The sequence below is a fragment of the Lactuca sativa genome, chromosome 8 (assembly GCF_002870075.4).
Source record: "Lactuca sativa cultivar Salinas chromosome 8, Lsat_Salinas_v11, whole genome shotgun sequence".
In the NCBI taxonomy this organism is placed as follows: domain Eukaryota; kingdom Viridiplantae; phylum Streptophyta; class Magnoliopsida; order Asterales; family Asteraceae; genus Lactuca; species Lactuca sativa.
The window spans coordinates 30,970,204-30,995,707 of NC_056630.2; the positions used below are offsets into that span (position 1 = coordinate 30,970,204).

Below are 25,504 nucleotides of genomic sequence, written 5' to 3' on the forward strand. Positions count from 1 at the left end.
CTATAAGAGAATGGTGTAGTATTGAGTGAGCACCGTGGCACTTGTGGTAGTGTCACGGCAGCCAAGTGGATTTCCTTTGTTAAGGGAAAGGAAGAGAATGTAGCTCCGAAAGGGAGTGTAAGTTCACGGAAGTGAGAACAGTAGTGCAGAGTTATGATTGGGGTGTTCCAATCATGGTTGATGAACAGTGTGTCGGCGGCTGTGGTATGGAAACACATCCAGGTTAGATGTTTGCTCAGTCTCGGAAGGAATGCAGGGATGGAATCATGGATATTCCAGTTTGATTTTGATTTATGTGGTGGGAATTCATCCTGGAGGATGTTTGGAGGTGTCGTCAGTATATCGGGTTTTCCCAACCCGAAGGTGCTAGAGCCAGTCCAGCAAGAGTATGAGATTGCAGAGGAGAACTCTTAGGAGTTGCTCTGAGACGGAAGGATGTGTCCATCTGTCAACCTGAAGTGGATAAAGTTGGACTTAGATCGGGATTCCGATGGTTCATGGATTTTTTCTAGCTCGTATGAGTTGAGAGATTGTTGTGTTTTGGAGCGAGTGGTGTATCATGGAGTGGTACTCAGTTATAAGTGCGGATGAGGCCGGTTGCCGGCTTGAAGCGGTGGTCAGAACACCGTGGGAAGAAAATTGGGTTTTTGGGTTTTAGTGGTTGTGCGTTGAGGAACCCGGTCTGGTTAAGGACAGGCGGTGCGTTGCGGGAGTAGTTCTGCAGTTGAGTTACTGCAGGCTTTGAGGACGAAGCCTAATTTAAGTGGGGGAGAATTGTAACATCCCAAGTTCAGGAGTGTAAATTCAGGGTTCAAAGTGTAAGTATGAAAGGGGAACTCGGCGAGTCCATGGGTGGACTCGGCGAGTAGGGTCGTGACTCTGGTCGCGTGTTAAGTGACCTACTCGGCGAGTCGGAGGTTGGACTCGGCGAGTAGGCACTGAGTGGAGAAAACCCTAATTTCGGAGGATGAGCCCTATATAAAGGACATTATACCCTCTCCCCAGCCTCTTTACCCTCTCTTGAAGTCCAGAAAACCCGAAGACGCGATTATGAGGGATTTGAGTGCATTTGAACCTTGGAGAAGAGATTTTGGAGGAGATCTTGGAGAGTTAGGAGGCTTGGAACAAGGGGCTTTGCTAAGATTCGGATTCCTCTTCTGTTAGGGCTTCCTTTTGAGGTATTACTTCGTTTCTTGGGCTGTTATTCATCTAGAATCATCATTTTGGAGTGTGTGGAAAGTTTGGCTTGTGGTATTTCGAGTTTGAAGGTTAGATCTGAGATTGCTACCTCAGATCTGGAATGGGGAAGGTCTAGAGTGCATTAAAGTCCCTGTTCTTGAGTGGTTGGTGAAGTCATCTTGTCCCAAACCCTAGCCCTAGAGTGAATAATGCCTAGATCTCTTTGGATTCACGTAAAGTTTGCCACTTTACGTGATGGATGGGTTGTAGAAGGGTAGATCTACATTTTGGATCAACTGCATGGCTTGGAAGGCTTCTGTATGGGTTAAGATCTAGAGGCACTCGGCGAGTCACAAAGGTGTACTCGGCGAGTTGCTTGAAGATGGACTGGAACTCGACGAGTTGGAAGAACAACTCAGCGAGTAGGTTGAAGATAGCTTTGGACTCGGCGAGTCTGGTCGTGAGGTCCAAACTTCTTCTGGTTGAGCCATGAATCAGTGAGTTAAGGGAGGACTTGGTGAGTTGAGTGCGAGGAGACTCAGGGTCATGGGACTCGGCGAGTCTCGGGGTGACTCGGTGAGTCGAGTCATGGATTGGGAAAGTTCTGAGCATGAGGACTCGGCGAGTCATTGGGTTGACTCGGCGAGTAGAGTTAGTCAGGAGGTTGACTTTGACTTTGACCAAGGGTTGACCAGTTGACTTGCAGGGGCATTTTGGTAATTGTTGGCTTTTGTTTTGAGTTCAGAGTTTTGGTGTTGGCCAGTGTTGGAGATCGTATCAGTGGTCGGAGCAGCTTGGGTTTATCTGTTCAGTCGGCAATTTGCGAGGTGAGTCATCCTCACTATATCAATAGGGTCTAAGGCACCAAGGCCAGCCCTTTATCGGATTGAGATCCGGGTATTTGTTGTTATGTTATTGCTTTGATATGTTTGCATCCTGGTAGCTAGGATGGTATATGCTAGTGACCGGTTAGGTCGGTATCCTGGTTAGGATGATGATATGTTATGTGATCTGCTAGATCGGCTTGTTGACTGTGAATTGTTATATGATTGTATGTTTATGTGCACATGGTTGTTGGACTGGGGTTAGGTTGAGGAGGGTCCTGCTTTGTGCTGTAGGCCAAGATACCCAGGGCGAACCGGTTGTCCCGAAGGCCCAGCGAGCGGTCCGGATAGGCTGTAGGCCCCAAGAGGACGGACTAGACGTGCCGATGCTCGGAGAGTGGACCAGGCCGACTGAAGGCCCGGTGCGGGCGGACCAGTCATACTGTAGACTCAGAGAGTGGACCAGGTGGATTGAAGGCCCGGTGCGGGCGGACCAATCACACTGCAGACTCGATGGATATGGCTAGACTCGGAGGGTGGACCAGGTGAACTGTTGGCCGGCGCGGCGGACCAGTCACACAGTAGACCCGAAGTGCATGGTTGTTCTATGTTCTGATATGATATGGCATGTTATGCGTGTATGGTATATGTGGTTGGTATTTTGGGGGTATCTCGCTAAGCTTTCGGGCTTACAGTTGTGGTTTAATGTTTTTTTCAGGTTCTTCAGGAGACCGTGGCAAGGCAAAGGCGTGATCGTACCGCTCCTCATGATTATGTTTTGTGATGTGGTTCTGGGAAGACTCTGATAATAATTGTATTGAAAACCTTTTTTGTAATAACATTATGAAAATGGGTTGTTTTTGAAAAGTTAAAATTTGTTGAAATTTTATGATCGTTACACATCTACATACCAAGTACATTTTTAAGGAACACATTTGAACCACCGAAACTCCTCCTGATCATCAATACTCTCCAATCTGATTATAATGCTTCTTAAGGATCCTAGTGATTCATCCAAAAAGGAATAGGAAAAAACAATTGTTTTCTTATATTCATTTGTTAAATTCAATAGAACAAAAGGCATGGGAAGAATATAACCAAAGGCATGAGAAGAATATAACCACCTACTAGACAGGAAACATACACAAATACATGGTGGAAGAAAGTACATGTGGAAAAAAAAAACACATGAAAAAATCGTATACCCAAAAAACATAAAGAAATTGCACAACTAAAAAAATAAAGGAAGATATCCCACACAACAAAAAACCTATATTTACAGTTGATTTGAACTCTGATTAAAATAGACTTGATTTTCACACTATTGATGCAGATTAATTGATTCAAACCATGGTTTAATCGATTGAAAGAAGATGAAGTATATATAATTTAGTGCATCCCTTGTTTATAGTGCTTGAAGAGGATTTTATTTTGCCATTTGGAGGGAAATCGTCTAATATTTTTTGATCGTAATAATCTATTTAATGGCAAATTTTGAAGAAGTGAAGAAGGAAGAACAAAGAACGAAGAACGAAGGAGTGTCATGTGTATGGGTGAGCAATTGGACCCGTGGAACGAACCAGACTGGTGAACCGAACCAGACCATGAGGCTCTATCCAAGAGTCTATCTAGCAAAGCTACCCTAACCTACTTGAATTTAAGACTGGGTTTTGACCATCGACATTGCAAGGAAAGATCATGATTTGGCTAATGGCAGAAAATGATTGTAAGGCTATTATTTAGCCCATAACATTCACTTTCTTATGTATGGTATGTGGTACTTCGGGAAACTTACTAAGCTTTGTACTTGCAGTTTATATTTATGGTTTCAAGTATTTCCGGTAAAAAAGGGAAGGGCCACCGCACTGCATCCACTAGTTTTCTACATTGACAATTTTCAATATTTACTCTGATGTTTAAATATTTATTCACCTTGATCGGTTTTGGAACAAGGCATTTGTATGAATTATTGTTTTAAAAATAAAAAATTTATTATGAATTGTTGAGGCGTTACACTATATCTATGTGATAATAAAAAACATTGAAAATGATATATTAGTAAACCATTGCTAAGGACAAATCAGTCACTTTAACATAATTCCATATTTTTCAATCTCAAACCAAAACAAATCTAGGACGGCTTTTGTCTTTACGATGTCTAAGAATTAAGATACTAATTTGTCATTCCCAATGTTGATTCTATAAAAAAATAACTTTGTACTATTGGATTACATGCATAATGTCTTAAGTTTTTCTATTGGAAAAATTATATTATATTGCGTTCATTAGCACTCTATAACAATTTTTTCTCACTAAAATAAAAATAAAAATAAAAAAACAAAAGAAATCACACAATCAATTCGCACGAAATGTAACCCCTAAATGGTAGAGAGTGCCCCTAATCCACATGTCCGTTATCTCAAATGATTTTTCTTAACAAAACTAATTTCAGAATAGTTATATTTTAGGAAAACTGAGTAATCTAATCAAATTTGTAAGAAATTTTGAATATTTTAGGAAAACTGAGTAATCTAATCAAATTTGTAAGACATTTTGAATATAATAAGGGAAATATATATATATATATATATATATATATATATATATATATATATATATATATATATATATATATATATATATAGTGGCGGACGCAGAAAGTTGTCACAGCAGTGACACAATTTTTTTTTTTGTCCGAATATAATAACATAAAAAAAGTTAAAAGTACTAGTACATCAAATCGATCCATTACATCTTAATATCTAAATTTGACATCTACAGGTACACATTTTTTGAAACCGATCCATTACATCTTCTATCTTCACTTTCATAAGTGCTTCTTTTTCAACATAAGAAATCATAGCATCGTTCAAAAAATCATCACCTATTTTGTTATGCAAATCCGTCTTCAAAAACTTCATCGCTGAAAAACATCTTTCAACCGTTGCGGTTGCAACGGGTAAAACCAAAACCAACTTCAACAACCTATAAACCATAGGATAAGACCGATGTTTCCCCGTTTCCACCATCAAACGAGAAAGGTCGGAAATTCCTTGCAAACTAGTGAACCGGTCATCTTTATGCAAAGCGTGATAATATATTTCAAGTTCACCATCAAGTTGCATCCTCTCCGCATCATCAAAATCTTTTGTGTATAACTCACTCAACTTTAACAATTTTGTTTTGTTAAATTTAGCAAATGAATCACAAGGACTCAAAGCCCCCATGTATTCTAGAAATTGGGTGCTAAGTTCACTAAATCGGTCCCCGAATTCTATAATTTGCATATCCATGACGGTGTATCTCCTGCTCGAATAAGAGAGCTCTCTTGGTTTAACCCTCTTCCAGTTTCAAGTTCACCATTTCCAATTGACATTTGCACCCTTTCTCTTTGACTTTCCCGTAGCATGTCTTGTCTTTTACATGAACCACCTACCACATTAACCACCAAAGAAAGTTGCTCAAAGAAATCATCAACACCATCATGCTTCTTTGCTACACCCACAATAACTAACTGAAGTTGGTGTGCAAAGCAATGCACATAATGTGCTGAATCATTATCTTGTAAAATCAAAGCTTTTAGACCATTAAATGCACCACGCATATTGCTTGCCCCATCATAACCTTGTCCTCTTACCTGATAAAAAAAAGATAATAAACATTAAAGCGAATAATATTCAAATAAAATTCATAATAAGGAAGAAAAAAATGTTATATTTACCTGAGACATACTCAAATTGTTGCGGGTAAAAACGTCATCTATGGCTGCTTTAAGAGTCAAAGATGATGTATCCTTCACGTGCACCACTCCAATGAATCTTTCCTTCACCACTCCACGGTTGTCGACATACCTCAAAACTATGGCCATTTGTTCTTTTTTTTGATACATCACTTGATTCATCAACCAATAAAGAAAACACATCTTTACCAATTTCTTTGTAAATATCTAAAACTATCTCTGTTGAAAAGCATTCAACAATTTGCTTTTGAGTCCTCGGGCACGTCACTTGATTATTTTGAGGAGCATTTTCTAATGTAACATTGCGAATGCCTTCATTATGGTCTCTCAAGAAAGATAATAACTCCAAGAAAAGCCCTCTATTAAGAGAGTCACTCGACTCATCATGACCCCGAAATGGTAAACCATTTTTCAATAAAAATTTACAACACCAAATTGAAGCACCTAAACGAAGTTTATAATTACTCTCCTCAATCTTGGTTTGCTTGTTGAAGGCTGCACTAATAGATTGTTTTTCTTTCAATAAAAATTCACAATTTTCTTTTGCTTTGTGATGAAAACTATCAATACCACCCATATGATCTCTCAATGATTGTCTTTTATTCCAACTATCAAAACCTTGTGAAACAAATGCATCTCTCCCATGTTGTTTTCCCACCATGTCTCCACATACATAGCAAAATAAACAAAATGCTTTGTTCTCTTTTATGCTATATTCTAACCAATCAAAATCATCAAACCACTTAACAACAAAACGTCTTTCTTTTGAACCTATTTTCTTTGAAGGGAAAATATGACCCCTTGGTTGACAAGGTCCTTGAAGCAAATATGCCCTCCTTATTTCATCTCTTTGATTTGGATGGTAAGTTGTAATCTTTGGTCTTACACCCGGGTCTTTTGGAAGATCTTTCAATTCAACATTTGTAATTGGAGTAGTTGTAGGTTGTGGATTTACATTAGAAACCGAAGGGAATGATTGATTAGAAGGACATGTTCTTTTAGAGGATGCTTCAAAACTTAAATCATTGGAGCATGGTCTTTTGGAGGATTCTCCAACACTTGATTTATTGATGCTTGTTCTTCCAAAAAAAGACCCAATTTTATCCTAACAATTCAATATCAAACAAATAAGTCATCCAAGATTCCAAGTAATTTCAAGGTTAACAAATAACAACTACTTATTTCAAGTAAACAAGTAATTTCAAGGTTAACAACTACTAATTTCACCTAAACAATAAGAAATTTCAACAAAAAAACAACTAATTTGACTAATTTCATAAACCTAAAATTATCAATACTTACTTGTTTCATTGTATTTGTAGGATTGAAAAGAGTTCCAAGCCAAGCCAAACAAAATTGAATGGTTGAACACTTGAATCGATTGAAAGAAGCAAGTGTCCCAATGTCCGATTTTTTTTTCTTCGTCGATGGCCTTCACTTCACAGTTCACAGTGCCTTTTTTTTTTATTTTTTATTTTTTATTTTTATTAATGTAATCTCGTTCGTAGACAAGGGCACAAGGCCAGCACTCCAATTTCTTTTCTTTCAAAAGCTGATGGACACCTAATAGAGATTGGGTATTGGGCTAATTCTATTGGTTAAAAAATTAAATAAGCAATTTGGCAGTTGGGCTACAAACTCAAAATGCATTTGGGCTAATTCTAAATTGAGGTATTGGGCTAATTTTGTTTATTTGTTGGACTAGCATTTTTTATTGTTTTATTTTTTGGGCCTCGATTTCTCAAAAGTATAGTATCACCCGAACGAATTTGAAGCCGGTGCACCTAATAGAATTTTTTCTTTTTTTTTTTTTTTTTTTTTTTTTTTACCCTAACGGACCGAAGCGGAGCAGTGGCCCGGGACCCCCCGGGCACCACACACATCCGCCAATGTGTGTGTGTATATATATATATATATATATATATATATATATATATATATATATATATATATATTGGTTTTATTGATAAAAAAATTATCCTTTATTTTGTTTTTATTTATTCATTGCAATTTAACCATTGAAACCAGCTATTTGCAATTAGGCTCATTTTTCACGTAAATGCATACAATAGCAAGTTTCGATGGTTAAACTGCAAAAGGAATATCAATGATAGCTTAAATATATATACTTTTTTTGCAATGCTTAATAATTTTTAACTTCAAGTCTTATCTGTTTTATAATCTATTTTTTTTAAACAACTATTACATTTGTTTGATTTTTAATATATAATAATAAATAAACACATTTTTTAGTTATACTTCTTTTGAAATGTATATGTCACTTTTTAACGATGTAACTAAATCAAAATTTGATACAAAATATACATCCATATACCAAATACTTCGGTGAAAACAATGTATGTAATGCATCCATACATCCACATACCAAGTACTTTTTTTAAGAAACACATTTGAACAACCAAAACCCTACCTAATCATCAATACTCTTCAATCTGTGCTTCATAAGGATCCTAGTGATTCATCCAAAAACGACTAGAGAAAACAATTGTTTTCTTATATTCATTTGTTAAATTCAATAGAACGAAAAACATGAGAAAAATATAACCATGTACTAGACATAAAAAAATAAACAAATGCATGGTGAAAAAGTGCACGAGGAAAAAAAAACACATGAAAAAATTGGATACCCAAAAAACATAAAGAAATTGTACAACTAAAAAAATAAAGGAACAAATCCCACACAACAAAAGAACTATCCTTACAGTTGATTTTAACTTTGATTAAAATAGACTTGATTTTCACAATATCGATGTAGATTAATCGATTCAAACCATGGTTTAATCGATTGAAAGGAGATGAAGTATATATAATTTTAGTGCATCCCTTGTTTATATTAATCGGTTTGAAGAAGATTTTGTTTTGCCATTTGGAGGGAAATCGTATGATATTTTGTTATCGTAATAATCTATTTAACGACAAATTTTGAAGAAGTGAAGAAGGAAGAACAAAGAACGAAGGAGTGACGTGTGCAGGGGTGAGCATTTGGACCCACGGTTCTGGGTAAAAACCGGTATTTGACTAGCTTATTTAAAAAAAAAATGTATTATGTTATATTCTTTAAACAAACATATTTCATTTGTTTTAAAATGGATTGACATGCGGTTTTATCCAGTGTGTAATTTAGAATTTGCGTATGACTTTAGACTATAATTTTGTTGTTTTTGATGTTATATTCAATGAGTTACAATCGTTCAAAGATGAGTATGAAAGCTGAAATATTTCAGCTTTTCAACAAGAAATTTAAACTTTTGTATTTTGTGAAATTCTTTAAACATACATATCTTATTCGTTTTAATTCGGATTGACATGCGGTTTTTTTCAGCGTGTAATTTAGAGTTTATAGATGATTTTAGACTATAATTTTGTTGTTTTTGGTGTTATATTCTATGAGTTACAATCCTTCAAAGATGAGATATCAATGCTGAAATATTTCAGCAAAAAAATTAAATATTGTATACTATGAAATTCTTTAAATAAACATATCTCATTCGTTTTAAGTCAGATTAACATGCAGATTTTTCCAACATATAATTTAGAGTTTGTAGATTAATTTAGACTATAATTTTGTTGTTTTTGGCATTATATTCAATGAGTTATCAGAGCTGAAATATTTCAGTTTTCCAATTATTACTTTTTATTAAATACAAACAACATTTTCATTTTGTGTTTATGTAGAGATTGCACAATCCTTAAACATGTTAGATTTATATTACAATGATATGGAGAAGAGGATAATGGAAGATTAGATTATGACGTTTGTTAGTTGGATTGATTTTAAATTTTAAACTATAATTTTTTGTGTTACGATAATTACTTTTGTATGTTTGTGTTAAGATTATCAACTTTTGTTGGTGAACTTGATTTATATGTTAGGTGTTTTTATTTGGAAAATTAATTTTGCAAGTTATAATATTATAGATAAAGTTAGATTAGTTATGCATGAAATATGATAAAATCATTAACTTATTTGATTCAAAGTTCAAACAAATGGTATAAACAATCAAAGTTTGTCCGGTCCAACGGGTAAAAGAAACGGAAACATATTCATTTTTACGAGTTGTACCGTATAAGACCCAAATTCGTATTCATTTTAACAAATTGTAAAGTATCAAACCTAACAACATATTCGTTTTAATGCGTTGTATCAAACCCAAAAACACGTTTTAACTACCTATACTGTATGCACGTAAAGTTGTACCGGTCAAACCGTGTCCAAGAACCGGAAAAACCGGACCTGGACCTGGACCCGGACCCGGACCCGGTAAGACTCATCCGGTCCGGTCCATGATCTATAATATTCTCCAAAACCGGTCTGGTCCGGTCTTGTTTGGTCTAAATGCTCCCCCTAGCCGTGTGTTATTTGGAAACAAATTCAAGGGATTTTTCTCTCTAAATTAAAATAAAAGATATTTCAGTCAATAACTTAATTTTTCTATGGATGGATAAAGAACTCGAGTGGCAAAATCAGTTCACTTAAAAACATATTTGTAGATATTTATAGTATATAAATGAAATGTACAAATGAATTTATGTAGACTCACGTTTTTAATATGGACCGATATTGAATTATTGTAGGTGTGATGGAAATTATAAGAGTCTAAGAAGTATAAACTTTAAGTTTAAAGGTTTTATTTCTATCTTTATAATTTTTAAAGGACAATTGCAAACTTATGAGTAAAAGTTATAAAAATTCTAACAATGTTTGTCTGCCTAACTCATCACAACTATATAGTCCACGTACACATCATCCGTGGACAAAAAACATAACATAAAAACTAATTAACTTACCACATGTTCATTATAATTAAAATAAAAAAATCACATTGTTATGAATACATTTTTATATATTATCCAAGAAAAGAGGACTTCTGTTAAAAAGAAACTGTTGGAAAGACTACCAAATCTACCTAACCGTGAGATGGTAGTTGGGATCTAATGAAAACTCAACTTCAACACATACCTTGTACTACGAATGTAGTACACCTGTACTACTTCCCTTGACAAATACCAAACGGTTTGAACTTTGAAGTTTTTCTAACTAATCCTTTTACTTGTTTAGTCCTACGAAATTTTTAATATACAATTTTTGTATTGTTTTATATTTATAACATAATGTTTAAACAAAAGAGGGAAGAAAGAACATTGAAAACTGTATTTGGAACAATAAAAAACAACCAAGAAAGTAAATACAAACATTCGGCTTATGATATATTTGAGTAACTAAAAGATTATTTAACACGTTTCTTTTGTCCTAAAATTTTGGAGTTAAGTTTATTTGATAAGGTTTCCATCACGAAATTGTTGTTTTTGATGATACGTACTTCTTTCTATTCACAAATGTTTAAGAAATTTGAGTGTCACCGAAAGTAAGAGGAGAATTTAAGTTATGTTACTAGCTGATCTAGCCTTTGAATTGACATTGAATAGTTGATTTTCCAGTTGACTTCTGCTAGTTGATCTAGCAATTTGGCCCTTCAAGGTTATTTTTTGACCTATATCTTGATCTAGCATTGAGCTTTTGTTTGGCCGATTTAAGGCATGTTTGGGTCATTTTTTTTGACCTATATCTTGTTGTTCTTCCTCATTGGCGATTTCTTTGAAGATGAAGGGTTTTGTATCTTCATTTTGGTCACTTGAAAGTGATTTGTAACCTTTATTTTATTATTATTATTATTATTGTTGATTAATAATATAAGCAGTATGTTTCTCCTTGTGATGTTCACCATCTCCCGAATGGTGGAACCACGTAAAATTCCCGTGTCTCGTAAGTTATTTTGTTTGTCATGTACATTTGCTTTGCCTTGACATGTGTTGCTCTCATTATTAGTAATTTTATCATGTTTTCATTTTCTAGTGTGTTATATGTTTTGTTGTTGGGTTTTAACACTTGTTTATGAGACTTAGTGTTTGATATCTCTTGAGATTGCTAAAGTAATAGTATGTATATGACATAAGATTCCAACGACTTTAATCTTAACGTTCAGCAACAACACAACCACAAACTATCTTATTGAAACAAATATCAAAAAGTTAGTATACAACAATGAGATATAAATACACAAGTAATCAAGATGATCGTAGATTCTGATCACATGGTGGAAACAACCTTGCCCCACAATTATTCATCCTGGTATCTGTATAAAGGTGTCACCCCTCAAAGGAACTTAATGACTTAATGATAGATTCATATACCTTAATACCCTCTAAAAACACATTATCCTCCAAATACTCATTATGATCATGAAGCAAAATTTGGGTATTCTTCATAGGCGAAAATCCAAAAGTCGGAATCCCAAGTTGCCTCATATATCTAGCATCAGTAGTAGAAGATAAAATCTCAGGCTTTTCAAGCTCCCCACCACACGCTTCAACAGCATCCTTAAAAACATTCCACCATGGATTCGAATCATTAGTTGCAGTCATCAAAGGCCTCCCCATATAATCTCTCAATGGTCCTTTCTCCACAATATGATAACTCATGTTCCTTGTTTTAGGTGCCCATTCTTCAGCAATCCGCTTCTTCAAAAGATCCGGATCAACGGTTGGTGGCAACCTCACATCATAACCCACTTCCGCCTCAGATGGTTGCATGTTCATCACAAAGTTTCCATTTTTAGAAGGAGTTCCCGCTTTTAAATAAACCGGATTTGCAGAAACAACCTCGGAGTTTGCTAAAACCCCGGTTTTCACCAAATCAAATTGATTCTCTCTAAATCTTGACACAACCTCGATGCTCTTCATCAAATTCTCCATTGCAGTGTCGTCAAACATCTTCGATCCATGTCCTGGTTTTCCAACAGCCTTGATAACAAGATTCCAAGGAGATCTATCCGCATAAAACACGCGGTATTTATTGTTGATTGAAGCTTGTCCTTCATCTAGAAAGAACCCTACGTTCATTTCTTTGAACTCTTTTGATTCCACAAACTTTTGCATCCCATCAAACCCACCGATTTCCTCATCAGGGACATAACATATATGAAGTGTTCTAATGGGTTTGAACTCAGGGTCTCTTTTTATGATGTTTCTGAGAGCTTCTAGGTATTGGATAGCTATGCATTTGTCATCTTGGGCACCTCGAGCAAAGATTTTTCCATCATCGGTTTTGATAGCAGAGAAAGGTGGGTGGACCCACTTTGAGGGTTCAGCAGGGACTGAATCAAGGTGGGAGTTGAAGAGGATGGATGGGAGATTAGGGTTTGAGCCTAAGAAAGTGACAAGAAGGAGAGGTTTTTGTGGTGTGGTTAGGTAGAGGGTTTTGGTTATGAGGTTGGGGATGGATTTGGCTAAGACATTGAGGAAGGAAACTGCAGTGGAGTAGTCTGGGTTTGGGTGAGCTGTTTTTATTCTCAAGTATTGTTGGAAACGGGTGATGGATGTTTCAGCGGTTTCAGGTGTTTGTTGTGTTGTTAGTGGGAGGAGAGAGATGAAGATGAGTGCACATGTTGATAGGAGGAAGAAGCTCTGGTTGTGCCAAATTGGTTTGACCATGGCCGGCTTTGTCTGGGAGACATAGAGTCGATATGAACTTTTGCACATTTAAAACTTAAAAGATTGATTTTGTATTGAGTTCAGTTAATCAATTTGTATAGGGTTAAAAATATGGTTGTAACATGTAAAAAATCTGGTTTTGGCATTTTAACAAACACATAGCGGGCAAAAAGAAAGGTTCTTGATTTGTTATTCTAAGGTGCTTGCTTGAAAAGTGAAAACCAATTCAGAAAACATGATTCTTGGAGATCCAAACTGAAATTATGATGAACTTCGTTGAAAATCAATAAAATTGCACAAACAAACAGGAGATGTCATTATATACGAGGATCAGTTGTAATGAACTCAACGAGCAAATTTGAACATCAGAAAACCAGTTAATTAAGAGTCGGTAATGTTTTCATTAAGTGTGGTCAACTTACAAAAAAATAATAATAATAATAATAATTTTTACAAGTGCTTCACTTCTCACTATCCCTTTTGATTGATTGATTGTCAAAATTCATTGTCTACTTAAATAAGAAACTAACAGTGATTGGGGGAAACTCACCTCAGATAAGTGGTCTCCGCCAAACAAGAATCCGTTTCTGGAAAGAGATCACCGGAGCAGATGCAGATTGAGGGCCACTGGGCCAGTTCAGCAAAAGTGATATCGGTCGACTATTTTGTAGAACCCTAAAAACGTTGTCGAGTAAAATTCATTACCTGATCGGAGAGCTGAGTAGAGCAGGGCTAAGTCGAGAAGGGGTGGCGCCGGAGATCGGAGAGTTGCGGCGATGGCTAGAGAGTAGATAGTAGAAGATGGGAGATGGAGAAGAAATTGTAATTGAGGCGTTTCTGTGAATCGTATCAGGAAACAAGAAAGAGAAACGGTAATAAGTTTGAGCCTTTGAGGGTATAATAGTCATTTGATCTTTAAAAGGTATATATTCTTTCCGCACACAAGATCATTATTCCAGAATTTTTGGGTTTCTTATTATGCTTATGCGGTTCCTTTCCTTTTTCCATCGAATGTCAGATTTTATTTGTGTTTTGATGGATTCTCAAAGAAATCTTTTTTGAATCCTCATCTAATATTTCAATACAAAATCTATCATTATACTATACGATTTTATTATGGTTTTATGTTCTAATTGTATATATACACCTCGTGATTAGTTGATTATCAGTCATAGATATAATGTTATCTTTCAAAGCAAAGACAATGGTTTGAAAGAGAGAGTTGCATTTAAAAACGCATTTCTTATTTTTATTTATTTGTGATTGTTACATATATTGCATTAAAATCCGGACTAGAACCGTTCTCCAGAATCCAACACTGGAATCGCATTCCGACTAACGAATCGGGAAACAGGGCAATCAGTAGCAAATATATCCGACGTCAAGTACTTGGGTTTGTCACCCATTACTGGCATATTCGCACTAACCTTAATCTTACTCTCATAATTTCTCCTATAAGTTTGCCCTAAAACCCCATCCACTTCATCACCTAGATTAAAAAACCTAAACCCTAAATCCAAATGAGCGAAACAATCATCATCTGTGATATTATAACCATGAACTCTTGATTCTTCCGCACTGATCGGCACCACGGTGGCTGTAATCCTGAAACTGTTCTCTACTTCAATTGCAATACCATTAGTCGGGCTTGTTCTAGAGATCTGTAGAGATGAATTACGATAAATCCAGTTTTTCCCTTCAATGGATAGAGGAGTATTGTCGAAAAATATAAAAACATGTTCTTCGCTATCATCCCATGTCGACGTTCTCTTGGCTCCGACAAGGAGTTTGTGATCGTCAAACAATATTCCAATGGATTGCACCCATGTGAAGTCACGAGTGAGTTTAGGGTTTCGTTTTCCGATGAAGTGACCATTGATGTGAAGGTTGGTGTCGGATACAAGACAGAAGTCTTGATCTTTACGACCATGGAAGTAGAATGTGACACCATCTCCTCCTACAAATCGTGGGTCTTGACACACAGCTCCCGGCATGTTGCAACCTTAATTAATATGTACGAAGTAGTGATAAACTGATAAAGTTAATATATATGTATAATCTATTGGATTGGAACTTAGCTTATTTATTAATCTCTTTGTGAAATTAATGAACATATCTGTAATTAAAAACAACTTACTACAAACTGGCTTGCAGGAAACACAATCCATGAAACAGTTGTTTGAGCAGTCGACTGGACAAGAGTGCCACAGATTGAAGCATGGCGGGAAAAAAGGAAGAAGGCATCTCACTCTTTTCGGTAAACCTGGTATCAAAGGTTTCGGAGTTGGTTCCCAGTTTGAATGAGCCGACATATCCATTGAATGTTGCTGCCCTGCCACCGGAGATTCAAAGGTCAAAGAGATGATCAGCAACAAAGGAAGCCAAAGCTGCAATGAACTCATCATTTTCATGGTAGAAATTAACTATGGATCGAAAAACCAGTAAGCTTTGTTAAGTTGCTATGTTTGTGTGATTGCTTGTGCATTTGGGTCTGAGGGCCGTTTTATAATCGAACAACCATCGGTTAAAGCAGGAGGAGGTTTATAAAATGGTTGGTTTTCATGTGTTTGACGCCATTAGTGGTATGAAAAAAAAAACCTTTAAGGGTGTATAAGGTACCTTCTTCGTCGTTGCAGATCGTTACATATGGTATTTTACATGTGTTTATATTTTTGTAACCGAAATAAGAATCTATTAGTGATTGAAAGCACTCTCTTTGGTGATCACAACAAAGGTGCCACTGAAATTGTCATTGGTTCGAATTGATGATTAAAACTAGAATATGATTGTTAATTAAGGTGGTCACCAGATATCAAGACATGTTCATGCATTTTTATTCAATTAATTTATTACAGGTTAAATTTTGTGACAATTATATTTTAGGTTATTAGATCAATGAGATATACACCCACCTAAATACCATATGGTGCGCTGGGGTGGTGTTGACGGGATAATACGGGTGGGGAACACCATATCCATATGTTCACATCCTTTGCTTTTTTCCCCAGGCTGTGTGTATAAAAAGAAACAATAATATTCTCTCTTCTATAGAAATCATGTAAAATAATTTTCTTCGAAAATTCATCGAAGTTTCTTACGCATCTCATTGCATATTCCTAGAAAAGTAAAAAAAATAAATAAATAACAGTTCCTCGGAAATCCATCGGAAGTTCCTATACATTTCCGAGGAAAACATTTATTTTAGGCATTTCCTCGCAAATTCTTAGCATATATTAGGCTTAATTTAATTTTTTCATGTGTTTAATAAAAGAAATTATATCCACATCGGATTCAACCCATTATAATTTCAGTCCACATAATTATGTTGATTAGCTAGTTTTCCACAAAAATTCTTAAAAACATTTTAACTAATTAATAATTATTGTATTGTGAAATTGAATAAAATATTGACCGAAAAAGATGATGTTTGAACCATAAAAAAAAATTTGTTTATTGGAAATCCCTATGAAATGTGTAGGAATTTCCGAGGGATTTCTTAGGGAGTTTTTTTTCTTTTTTTCGTTTTTTGAGTTTTAAATGTCAGCTTTTTTATTCCATATTTGTCAAACTTTGTTATATACAGAATACTTTTATCTCACTATCTTATACAATATACACACAAAGACATACATATACGTAAATTATAACTAAAGAAACATGTTTTACATAATGGGTTCCGGTAGTACATATGCATATATGTATGCGCGTATATATGGTGTAAATTGGTGAAATTAGTATAATCCATATATAGTGAAATTGTACAAAAAATGAACCAAAAAAAAGATGATGCTTGAGCCTTGAAAAACCAAAAAAAAATATTTTTGTTAGAAATCCTTAGGAAATATGTAAGAATTTCCAAAGGATTTCCTACACACAGAAAAATTTGTCACTAATCAGTAGGAAATGTATAGAAATTTCCAAAAGATTTCCTAGGAAATTTTTTATTTTTTTTTTTTCATTTGTTGAGGTTTAAACGTCGGCCTTTTTGTTTCATATTTTGTCAAACTTTGTTATTTGAGTAAATTACACGAATGGTCCTTATGGTTTGGGGTAATTTGCATATTTGGTCCCTAACTTATTTTTTAAACTTGGAAGGTCCTTATAGTTTGTTTTTGTTGCGTGTTTGGTTCCTGTCTTACCTAAAAAAAAAAATACTATTTTACCCTTGATTTTTTTAATTTATTTAAATAAAATGGGATAGGTAAGGTAAGATAAGATGAGGTAGAAGTGAGGTTAGGGTGTATTTATTTAAATAAATTAAAAAATCAATGACAAAATAGTCTTTTTAGGCAAGTCAGGGACTAAGCGCGCCACAAAAACAAACTCTAGGTACCTTTTGAGTTGAAAAAATAAATGAAGGACCAAACGTGCAAATTAACCCCAAACCATAGGGACCATTTGTGTAATTTACTCTTGTTATATACTGAATACTTTTATCTCAATAATTTATAAACACATAAACATACACATACACATACACATATACATATACATATATTATAATGATTATAATGAGAGAAACATGTTTTGCGTAATGAGTTTCAGTAGTGCACACGCATGTTTGTATTTGTATATAACACATAAGTTGGTGAAATTAGTGTAATTAATGAATAATCAGATCATACAAAATATGGACCGAGAAAAAGACGATGTTTGAAATTTGAAAAAGGAAAAACAAATTCTGTTTGTTGGAAACCCTACGAAATGAGTAGGAATTTCCGAGAAATTATAGAAAATTTTATATATTTCCATTTTTTGAGATTTAAAACGTTAATACCATTATATATTTTGTCAAATTTTGTTATATATCAAATACTTTTATCTCACAAACATACACATAAACGTATACCTATATAATTGTATTTATTAATTATAATATATAATTATACATAGTAATAACAATAAATAATAATAATAAATACAAATATATCCTTTAATTTATTGATATATTAATATATAACTAGATATATTGTTAATGGCCTCATGGGTCGTGTGCGTCTGATTTGAGTGTCGTTTTTGTTTATAGATTAATAGGCGTCGTTGTTGACTCTTTTAGTTGACTTTGGATTATTTTCATACGGATAAATAGTCGAAGACGGGTAGATAGAGGGCAGGAAAAAAATATAAAAGTTAAATATGATGACCAATATAGAAAAAATATACCAAAAGAAGAAAATTAAAGACACAGAAAGTGAAATGATGAAAACAGTAAAAAAAAAATGTGAGTTTCACTATTCCTAACTCGCTGTTGACTCCTTTAGCGAAAAAACCTAGGCTTTCCCCGGGCCATTTTTTGTGTTTTTTATGAAAAAATATAAAAGTTTTGATTGTAAGGACCAAAAGTGTTAAAATGGCTAAAAAATTAAAGGGGTTGGAATTAGCAAGTTTTTAGAAAAGGGACCAAAGTTGTCAATTCCTTAAAGTTTTGTGGCCAAACTTTAAATATTAAAAGGTTCCTAAAAATGTAAAAATTTTGATTGCAATGACCAAAAGTGTCAAAATGGCTAAAGAATGAGGGGAAAAGTTGACAAAAATGTTGGTTTTCTACGCATCAAATACACTCTAAAACTGTTGGATTAGTGTCTAAGTCCATAACTATTTTGGTATGTACTTGACCCGATGGTGCATGGTCCTTTTGGGTTGCCTTCACCAAAGCAACTTGATAGGATGAATTATGGAGAGAAAGGATTAAATATGATTTATTAATATATTATGGGAATAATATATTAAAGGAGAAATCATATTGTTTAATTAATATTAGTCAAGAATTAATAAGAATTAAGTTTGTGACTAAAAGAGATTAATTAAACTTAAGGGACTGGAATTGTAATTGTAAGATAATTACAATTGGGCTATGGATTGCCTTATATTATAAGGTTGGACGAATTCTATGGGGAAACCCATTGGAAATCGTCCAAGGCCTTTAAGGAAAGGAGTCCATGGGTTGCTTAGGGCTTAAGCATCCAAATTAGGGTTTCCTTGTTAGATAACCCTAATAGTCTCACTATATATAGAACCCTTATGCTCCAAAAAACGAGGTGAACTTATGATCTAGGGTTTCCACACATTTTTGAGAGCCTCCTTCTCTTCTCTTCTTCATCCTCTTGCTCTTGGTGTTTGTGAACCATTAAAGGAGTGACATTTGTGACTCTAAGCTTTCTAAAGTCATTACAAGGAGGATTTGAGATTGTTATTGCTATATAACAATCAAGGTATGATCTAAACCCTAATTATATGTTGTATTGATTATCATATGCTAGATCTAGGGTTTATAGTCTTGGATAAATTTCATGTACAATAGAGAAACCTAGATCCAAGCATTAGGGTTTGTATGAGCATATAGGATGTTCTTATGTCCAAAACCCATCAAAAACTAGGCAGCGGAAAAATCGAAACAACGATATACCTAAGTGTACATGCATCCTATGGATCTATGACTTCATGCTAATTACATCAACCCTAGAAAACATAAAACATAAATAAGAAAACATACCTCTTATGTAGCCCTTGATCTCCATGGTTGAGATCTTGAACCTCCATGAAGTTGATTGGATGAAAGGACCCAAACCAGAATCCCTCTAATGGTATCACACCCAATGACACCAAAGAGTGGAATAAAAATAACTAGGAGAAGGGTCAATTTCACAAACCCAAGGGGGTTAGAAATCGTCCCTAAGAGGGGGAGGAAGAAGGGTTGGCGAATACTTCAAGCCAAGGTGCAAGGAGGAATGGAATCCCTAAGGCCCTATTTATAGCCTTGGATGCCTCCTAGGTTTAGTACTCCTTCCCATGTGGGATGGAGGCATAACCACGAAATTTCACTCCTTTCCCGTGTGGGATGGAGTGATTTTCATCCAACCCTAATTCCATAAAGTTCTGGAACATTCCTGATTAACCAACTATCGATTAATGAACATTCAACCCTTTAATTAATTAAACTCTTAATTAATTCCCAAAATATATTTCTAATTAGTTTCTAATTAATTATTAACCATAATAATTAATAAACCAATTTCTCCTTTATTTATTCTACTCAATTTGGGTCTTGAGGGCAAAAGGACCCTGCTATTATTAGAAATATGACCAATAGTTAATGACCTTGGACACTATTCCAACAGTCTCCCACTTGGACAAGTCATCAACTATACGAGGACTAATATTTCTCCAATAATCAACAGAGAGTTAGTCATCCAATGCAACTACCGAACTCTTGATCTAATTAAGATTCAGCCCTTAGATAAGTGATCAACTATCCCTTCGTTCTATGATATCTGTATGAATTCGAGACATGGATAATGGTCAATCTCAAGAATTCAAGATTATGTTTCCCGATATAGATTTGTGATGACTGCATCTGACTACTAAATTGAACACATCAATTCCAGTCAGGGCTCGGCCAAGCACTTTAGATGTCAGCACCAAATCATCGAGGGCCCCATAGATATCGCTTCTCCTATTAAGGCAGAAGGAACGAATAAACTTTGACTACATAGTTTTTGTCTATTTCATCATATCACACATGGACATACCCTTTATAGCTACCAGTTACGGTTAGCATTGGAGTAGACCAATGCATAACAGAATCATAAAGCAAAACCCCACATGTATCTAGGTTTGAAGAATAGAAAATATTATCGTCTTAGAATTACTCGTGACTGAATCCATGAAGTAATATCTAAGCGTGGGTTGGTCCAATACTTAAATCTCTATTAAGCACTCATGAGTGTTAGCGTAATCACTATGCTATGTCCAACCAATATGAACAATCCACTAATACTCACGACAGTCTTGAATCACTACTTACTTCCAAGAGTATGACCGACTGTGGACGTTTGAGTAAATTAATACTCGGGAAGTGGGTTCCAAACATGCAAAAGTGAGAACGCAGTGATAAGCTAATTGAAATGACCGAAATCCATCATATATTGAGATCACCACTTAATAATCGCCAAATCAAATTAAAACTTATACTGCTTAAAGTTCTCGGGTTTTTAAAACAAACCAAACTAAGAGTGCTTAAGCCAATTCATTTGCAAATCTAATGCCTCTCGACTTTGTCTGACTGTCAGACTTTGTCAATGACATCGGCGTATGGAATGGATCGATAAGATTATCTTTCGATATGACATATTGACTATGATGTCTTTACATTTGACTCGCTATCAAATGTGTTGGTACTTACTGAGTATGTTTCATGTGAGCTTGTGTGACTTGGGATCCATACTTGAGGTAAGTTCACCCAAAGTCACAAGAAACTTCATAAGGACCATCAATGATTGAATCTCAACAAAAATGTCACTAATGAATCTCTTTTAATCATATAGTCTTCTTTGCAATTTAAATCAACTGCAATATACTCTAAGTATGTTAAATCCACTATGGTGTATTACCCGGTACTCTTTCAAGCTAATATACCACCATTCAGTAAAAGCACGAATTCCGACTGCGAACGGAATTGCCTTTATTAGTGCGGAACTTAGCATCAATGTAACTCTTACAATGATCTCTTCCATACTATTAAGATCATCTCTTCTGTCCTCCAAGGACACTTAAGAACGTTCTTGATCTTGATTCATTGATTCTTGCCAAATTGATCTAATCCAACTTGTCATGCTCAAGGCATACGAGTCATCAGATCTGGTACATATCATGGCATATATGATCGAACCCATAGAAAAAGATGTGGGACACGACTCATAACCTCTGGAAGAACTTAGGACATTAGCATCGCTCAATGTTATGCCATATTATGCACAAACCATTCCAAGTTCTGCATGTTGAGTTTCCTCAACATTCCACGTACTTTGGCTTAATCCAATGAATCACCTTGATATATGTACGTGTTCTGTATCTCCCATTTATATCATAGCGAAACAATTCTCATACCAAGCCAAGCTTTTACACTTGCTAAGTTAGAATATAATTTCCTATGAATCGTACATTATTTATGTACAATACAAGGATGACTACAGTGCTCCCCCTAGTACTGACATATATATATGGCTTATCTATGTTTCTCGAAATTCAAACTCCTTGAACATTCTCATTGAAACAAAGAATCCAATTACTCCCACTAGCTTTGACATATGTATGGCTCATCTTTATTTCTCGAAATTCATACACTTTGAACTTTCTCATTGAAATAATGATCCATCTTGCGAGATGCTTATTTCGGTCCATAAATGAACTTGTTAACCTTACACATCGTTCAAAACCTATCTTGGTTTGATTATGTGTTTTTTTTTCCTATCCATACTTGCCTCTTCTTGAAGATCCACTTGCACCTAAGGGGTAAGGCCAAGTGCTTGATCTACCAAATAAAAACATACATGGATTGAATCTCGCTTTCCAAGTCTTCCTTCCATGTTGTAGCTTTTAGGGCCTACCATAGCTTCTGATAGTTGGTACACTCTAATTGCTCCATACTAGTGACTCATTTACCTCAGTAATATAAACTATTATATAACTAGGTTCATGACATCTTCTATCAGATCTATAAGGAAAAATGGAAATATGTCAGTTTCCTTAATAGCTCTTTCAATTCCAAATTGAATGCTATGTACAACTTTAGGATCTTCGTTGGTTGACTCTCGAATCTTATCAAGATCAATGTAGCTCCCACTAGCTCTTTTGGAAATCAGCTCCCTCACCTGGAAGACTGCCCTTTGAGCAACATACACTTTGTTCTCATAATAATTCTTAAAGAATTATCCAAAATGCTTGATGGGTTCTCCAAAGAGTTAACACATCACTATTAAAAGTTCTAGATTGTTGAGCACTTCACGACGAGCGTAAGCCTCATAATCGTAGACTTACATATGTGGTAGTGAGGACTAAATCCCACTTCACATACAATAGAGTGTTTCATGAACCTACTTAGTTGGTACAAGACCAAAGGACTTCTCGTAACACTATTCATGGTACAATCCATGAACTGTTAGTATGCATAATTCGACCCATCTAGTACAAAATCAATGAACGATTTGTTTCTCTATCCAAGTAACACTTCCTAGTGGTAGTGTTTTGGGAGGAGACAGATCATTAAACTCTTTCACAATTACTTAGATGATCGATAAAGTATGGACTGAGATTCTCACTATGAGTGTCTCATCCTATAGCCCAATTGATTCTCAACTTCACTTTATGAGAGCTCTAAACACCTGAAAGGTTTTAGACTCACATTCATAGAGCTTTGAACACCTGAAAGGTTCTAGACTCACATTCATACGAATTTGGTCTCACCATGTATTGCGGTTAATCTGAACGGTCCATTAGTGTAAACTAATTCCAACAGATACTCACATCACCCAGTGAAACATTCATCATCTATCTTGATAAACAAGATTTGCACTTATCATGAGACTCGAGGTCAAATGATATCCAAAATCCGATCCAACTGGATACTTGGTAATGCATTTCTCGTTTATGTATCCAAGACTATGATTCCACAAATACATTTCACCCAAAACTTTGGATGTATTTGAATCAGTACATATTATTGTCGTTCTGAACGATCCATTAGTTGAACTAACATCAACAAATATTCACAATAATACACCTTATTTAAATGTTCAAATCAATTTTGAACGATTGCTACTATACTAGCTTCATAGATTTCATGACTTTCTTTTAACATGTTAGAATGCTTCACATTTAAATAAGTCAGAACTATCTCATGAATCATAGTATAAACAATTTCAATTATAATACCATAGACTAAACATTTTGACAAGAGTTGTCTTTTGATCCTATAAATGTAGCAAGGGCTTGGCATTCATGATCAAATTATCTTCTCCATGTTTTAGTCTTCTTACTTCATTTTAGTGACTGCACATTCTTGCAAATGTCAGCACTAATCCTTAGCAACACACTCAAGGTTTAGAAGTAATGTTTTGATGGCATTATAAATCCATATATTTGATTGAACACCAAACATGGGAGAACTAGTTATCTTTTGATCCTATGGAAAGTAGCACGGGCTCGTGATCCACAATCAAATTTAACTTCTTCATGTTCCAGTTCTTTCACCTCAAATATACATTTGGGCAAGTTTTGCTTTCTTAGTCCTTTTCTTGTTATGGAAACGGATTGCTATCAGAACATGTCTCAAAATAAGCCTTCCTTTGTCTTAGGTATTTGGGCCTAGATTAGGTATACCAAAACTAATCGCCTTTTAAACCATGGGCAATTGGCATTCTTCTTGACACTTCTATTCATGATAGTAAATTTATGGGAGTGTTTGAAGTTTAAGTTTCTATGACTGCCATGTTAATTCCAAAAGGAAACTTTAACATGCTACACAACTCCTTCATGGTCATTCCAAGTTGTTTATGTCAAAATCAAAATGAATTGATTATATGTACATGTCAGCTAGTCAACTAATCCTAGTCAACTCCTAACTCAAGGAAATTCCATTTTACTTCAATGTCATTTTACAACGTACATTTGACAATTGCTCTTTCTAACACTTTAGAATGCAATGTTTGAAGTAACCAGGGAATAGCTTTAACAAAGGCATGATCTTTCCTTTCGTTTATGAGAACTACTCCCAAACTACGAATTTGAAAAGATTGATCATCCTCATAGCTAATCCTTTCAAAGGTTTTATAGTAGTAGATTTTAGTGGACAAGGTAATAGACATCATTCAATAACAAATTCCATTATAGTTTGTTTTACTTATCCTTAGAAAATAATCACCCTAAATAAAATTATTTTAAAAGGCTAGGATCCATATTTGGCTCCATGATGTGTAAAGGGATGCCGTAAATACACCATAAAGTTATTTAGGTAGGCAAAGCCCTTTGCCAATTTCGATCACCACGAAATTCCTAGATCTTTGAGATTAATTGACTATCAATGGCATGTTAATCTCGAATTATGTTCATCTCAAATTCAATGACGGGGTCGCTGCAGATCATTGAACAGATGGTGAATCGACCATACAAAACCGCATGGTCCCCGGCTCAAGTTACGCTTGAGATTCGCGAGTTCCACATCATTCTCTACTTATACTCTCCAATTGACGTGCCAGTTAACCACGCGAGCTCCATCAACAAGTTATAAAGAGAATGTGCAACTTTTATGGATAACATAAGATTCATATTAAATAGATTGAGAATTAACCTTGCAAAATCGCATGGCCCCCGGCTCAAGTTACGCTTGAGATTCGCGAGTTCCATATCATTCTCAACTATACCCTAGATTGATGTGTCGGTTAACCACACGAGCTCCACCAACAGAATATAAAGA

The 25,504-nt window shown here is 35.1% G+C and overlaps 2 protein-coding genes across 2 annotated transcripts; both read right to left on the reverse strand.

Moving 5' to 3' along the window:
• Positions 1-5,277: 5,277 nt before the first annotated feature.
• LOC111900773 (uncharacterized) lies at positions 5,278-7,053 on the reverse strand. Its single transcript, XM_023896653.2, has 5 exons — positions 7,045-7,053; positions 6,961-6,969; positions 5,855-6,847; positions 5,725-5,796; positions 5,278-5,640 (listed from the first exon to the last, which is right to left on the reverse strand). Exons 1-5 carry the CDS (start codon positions 7,051-7,053, stop codon positions 5,278-5,280), a joined length of 1,446 nt encoding a protein of 481 aa, XP_023752421.2.
• Positions 7,054-11,742: 4,689 nt separating this feature from the next.
• On the reverse strand, positions 11,743-15,836 carry LOC111900774 (uncharacterized). Its single transcript, XM_042897182.2, has 3 exons — positions 15,392-15,836; positions 14,548-15,256; positions 11,743-13,291 (listed from the first exon to the last, which is right to left on the reverse strand). The coding sequence occupies exons 1-3, from the start codon at positions 15,663-15,665 to the stop codon at positions 11,911-11,913; spliced, it is 2,364 nt and encodes a 787-aa protein (XP_042753116.1). The 5' UTR covers positions 15,666-15,836; the 3' UTR covers positions 11,743-11,910.
• Between the last annotated feature and the right edge of the window lie 9,668 nt (positions 15,837-25,504).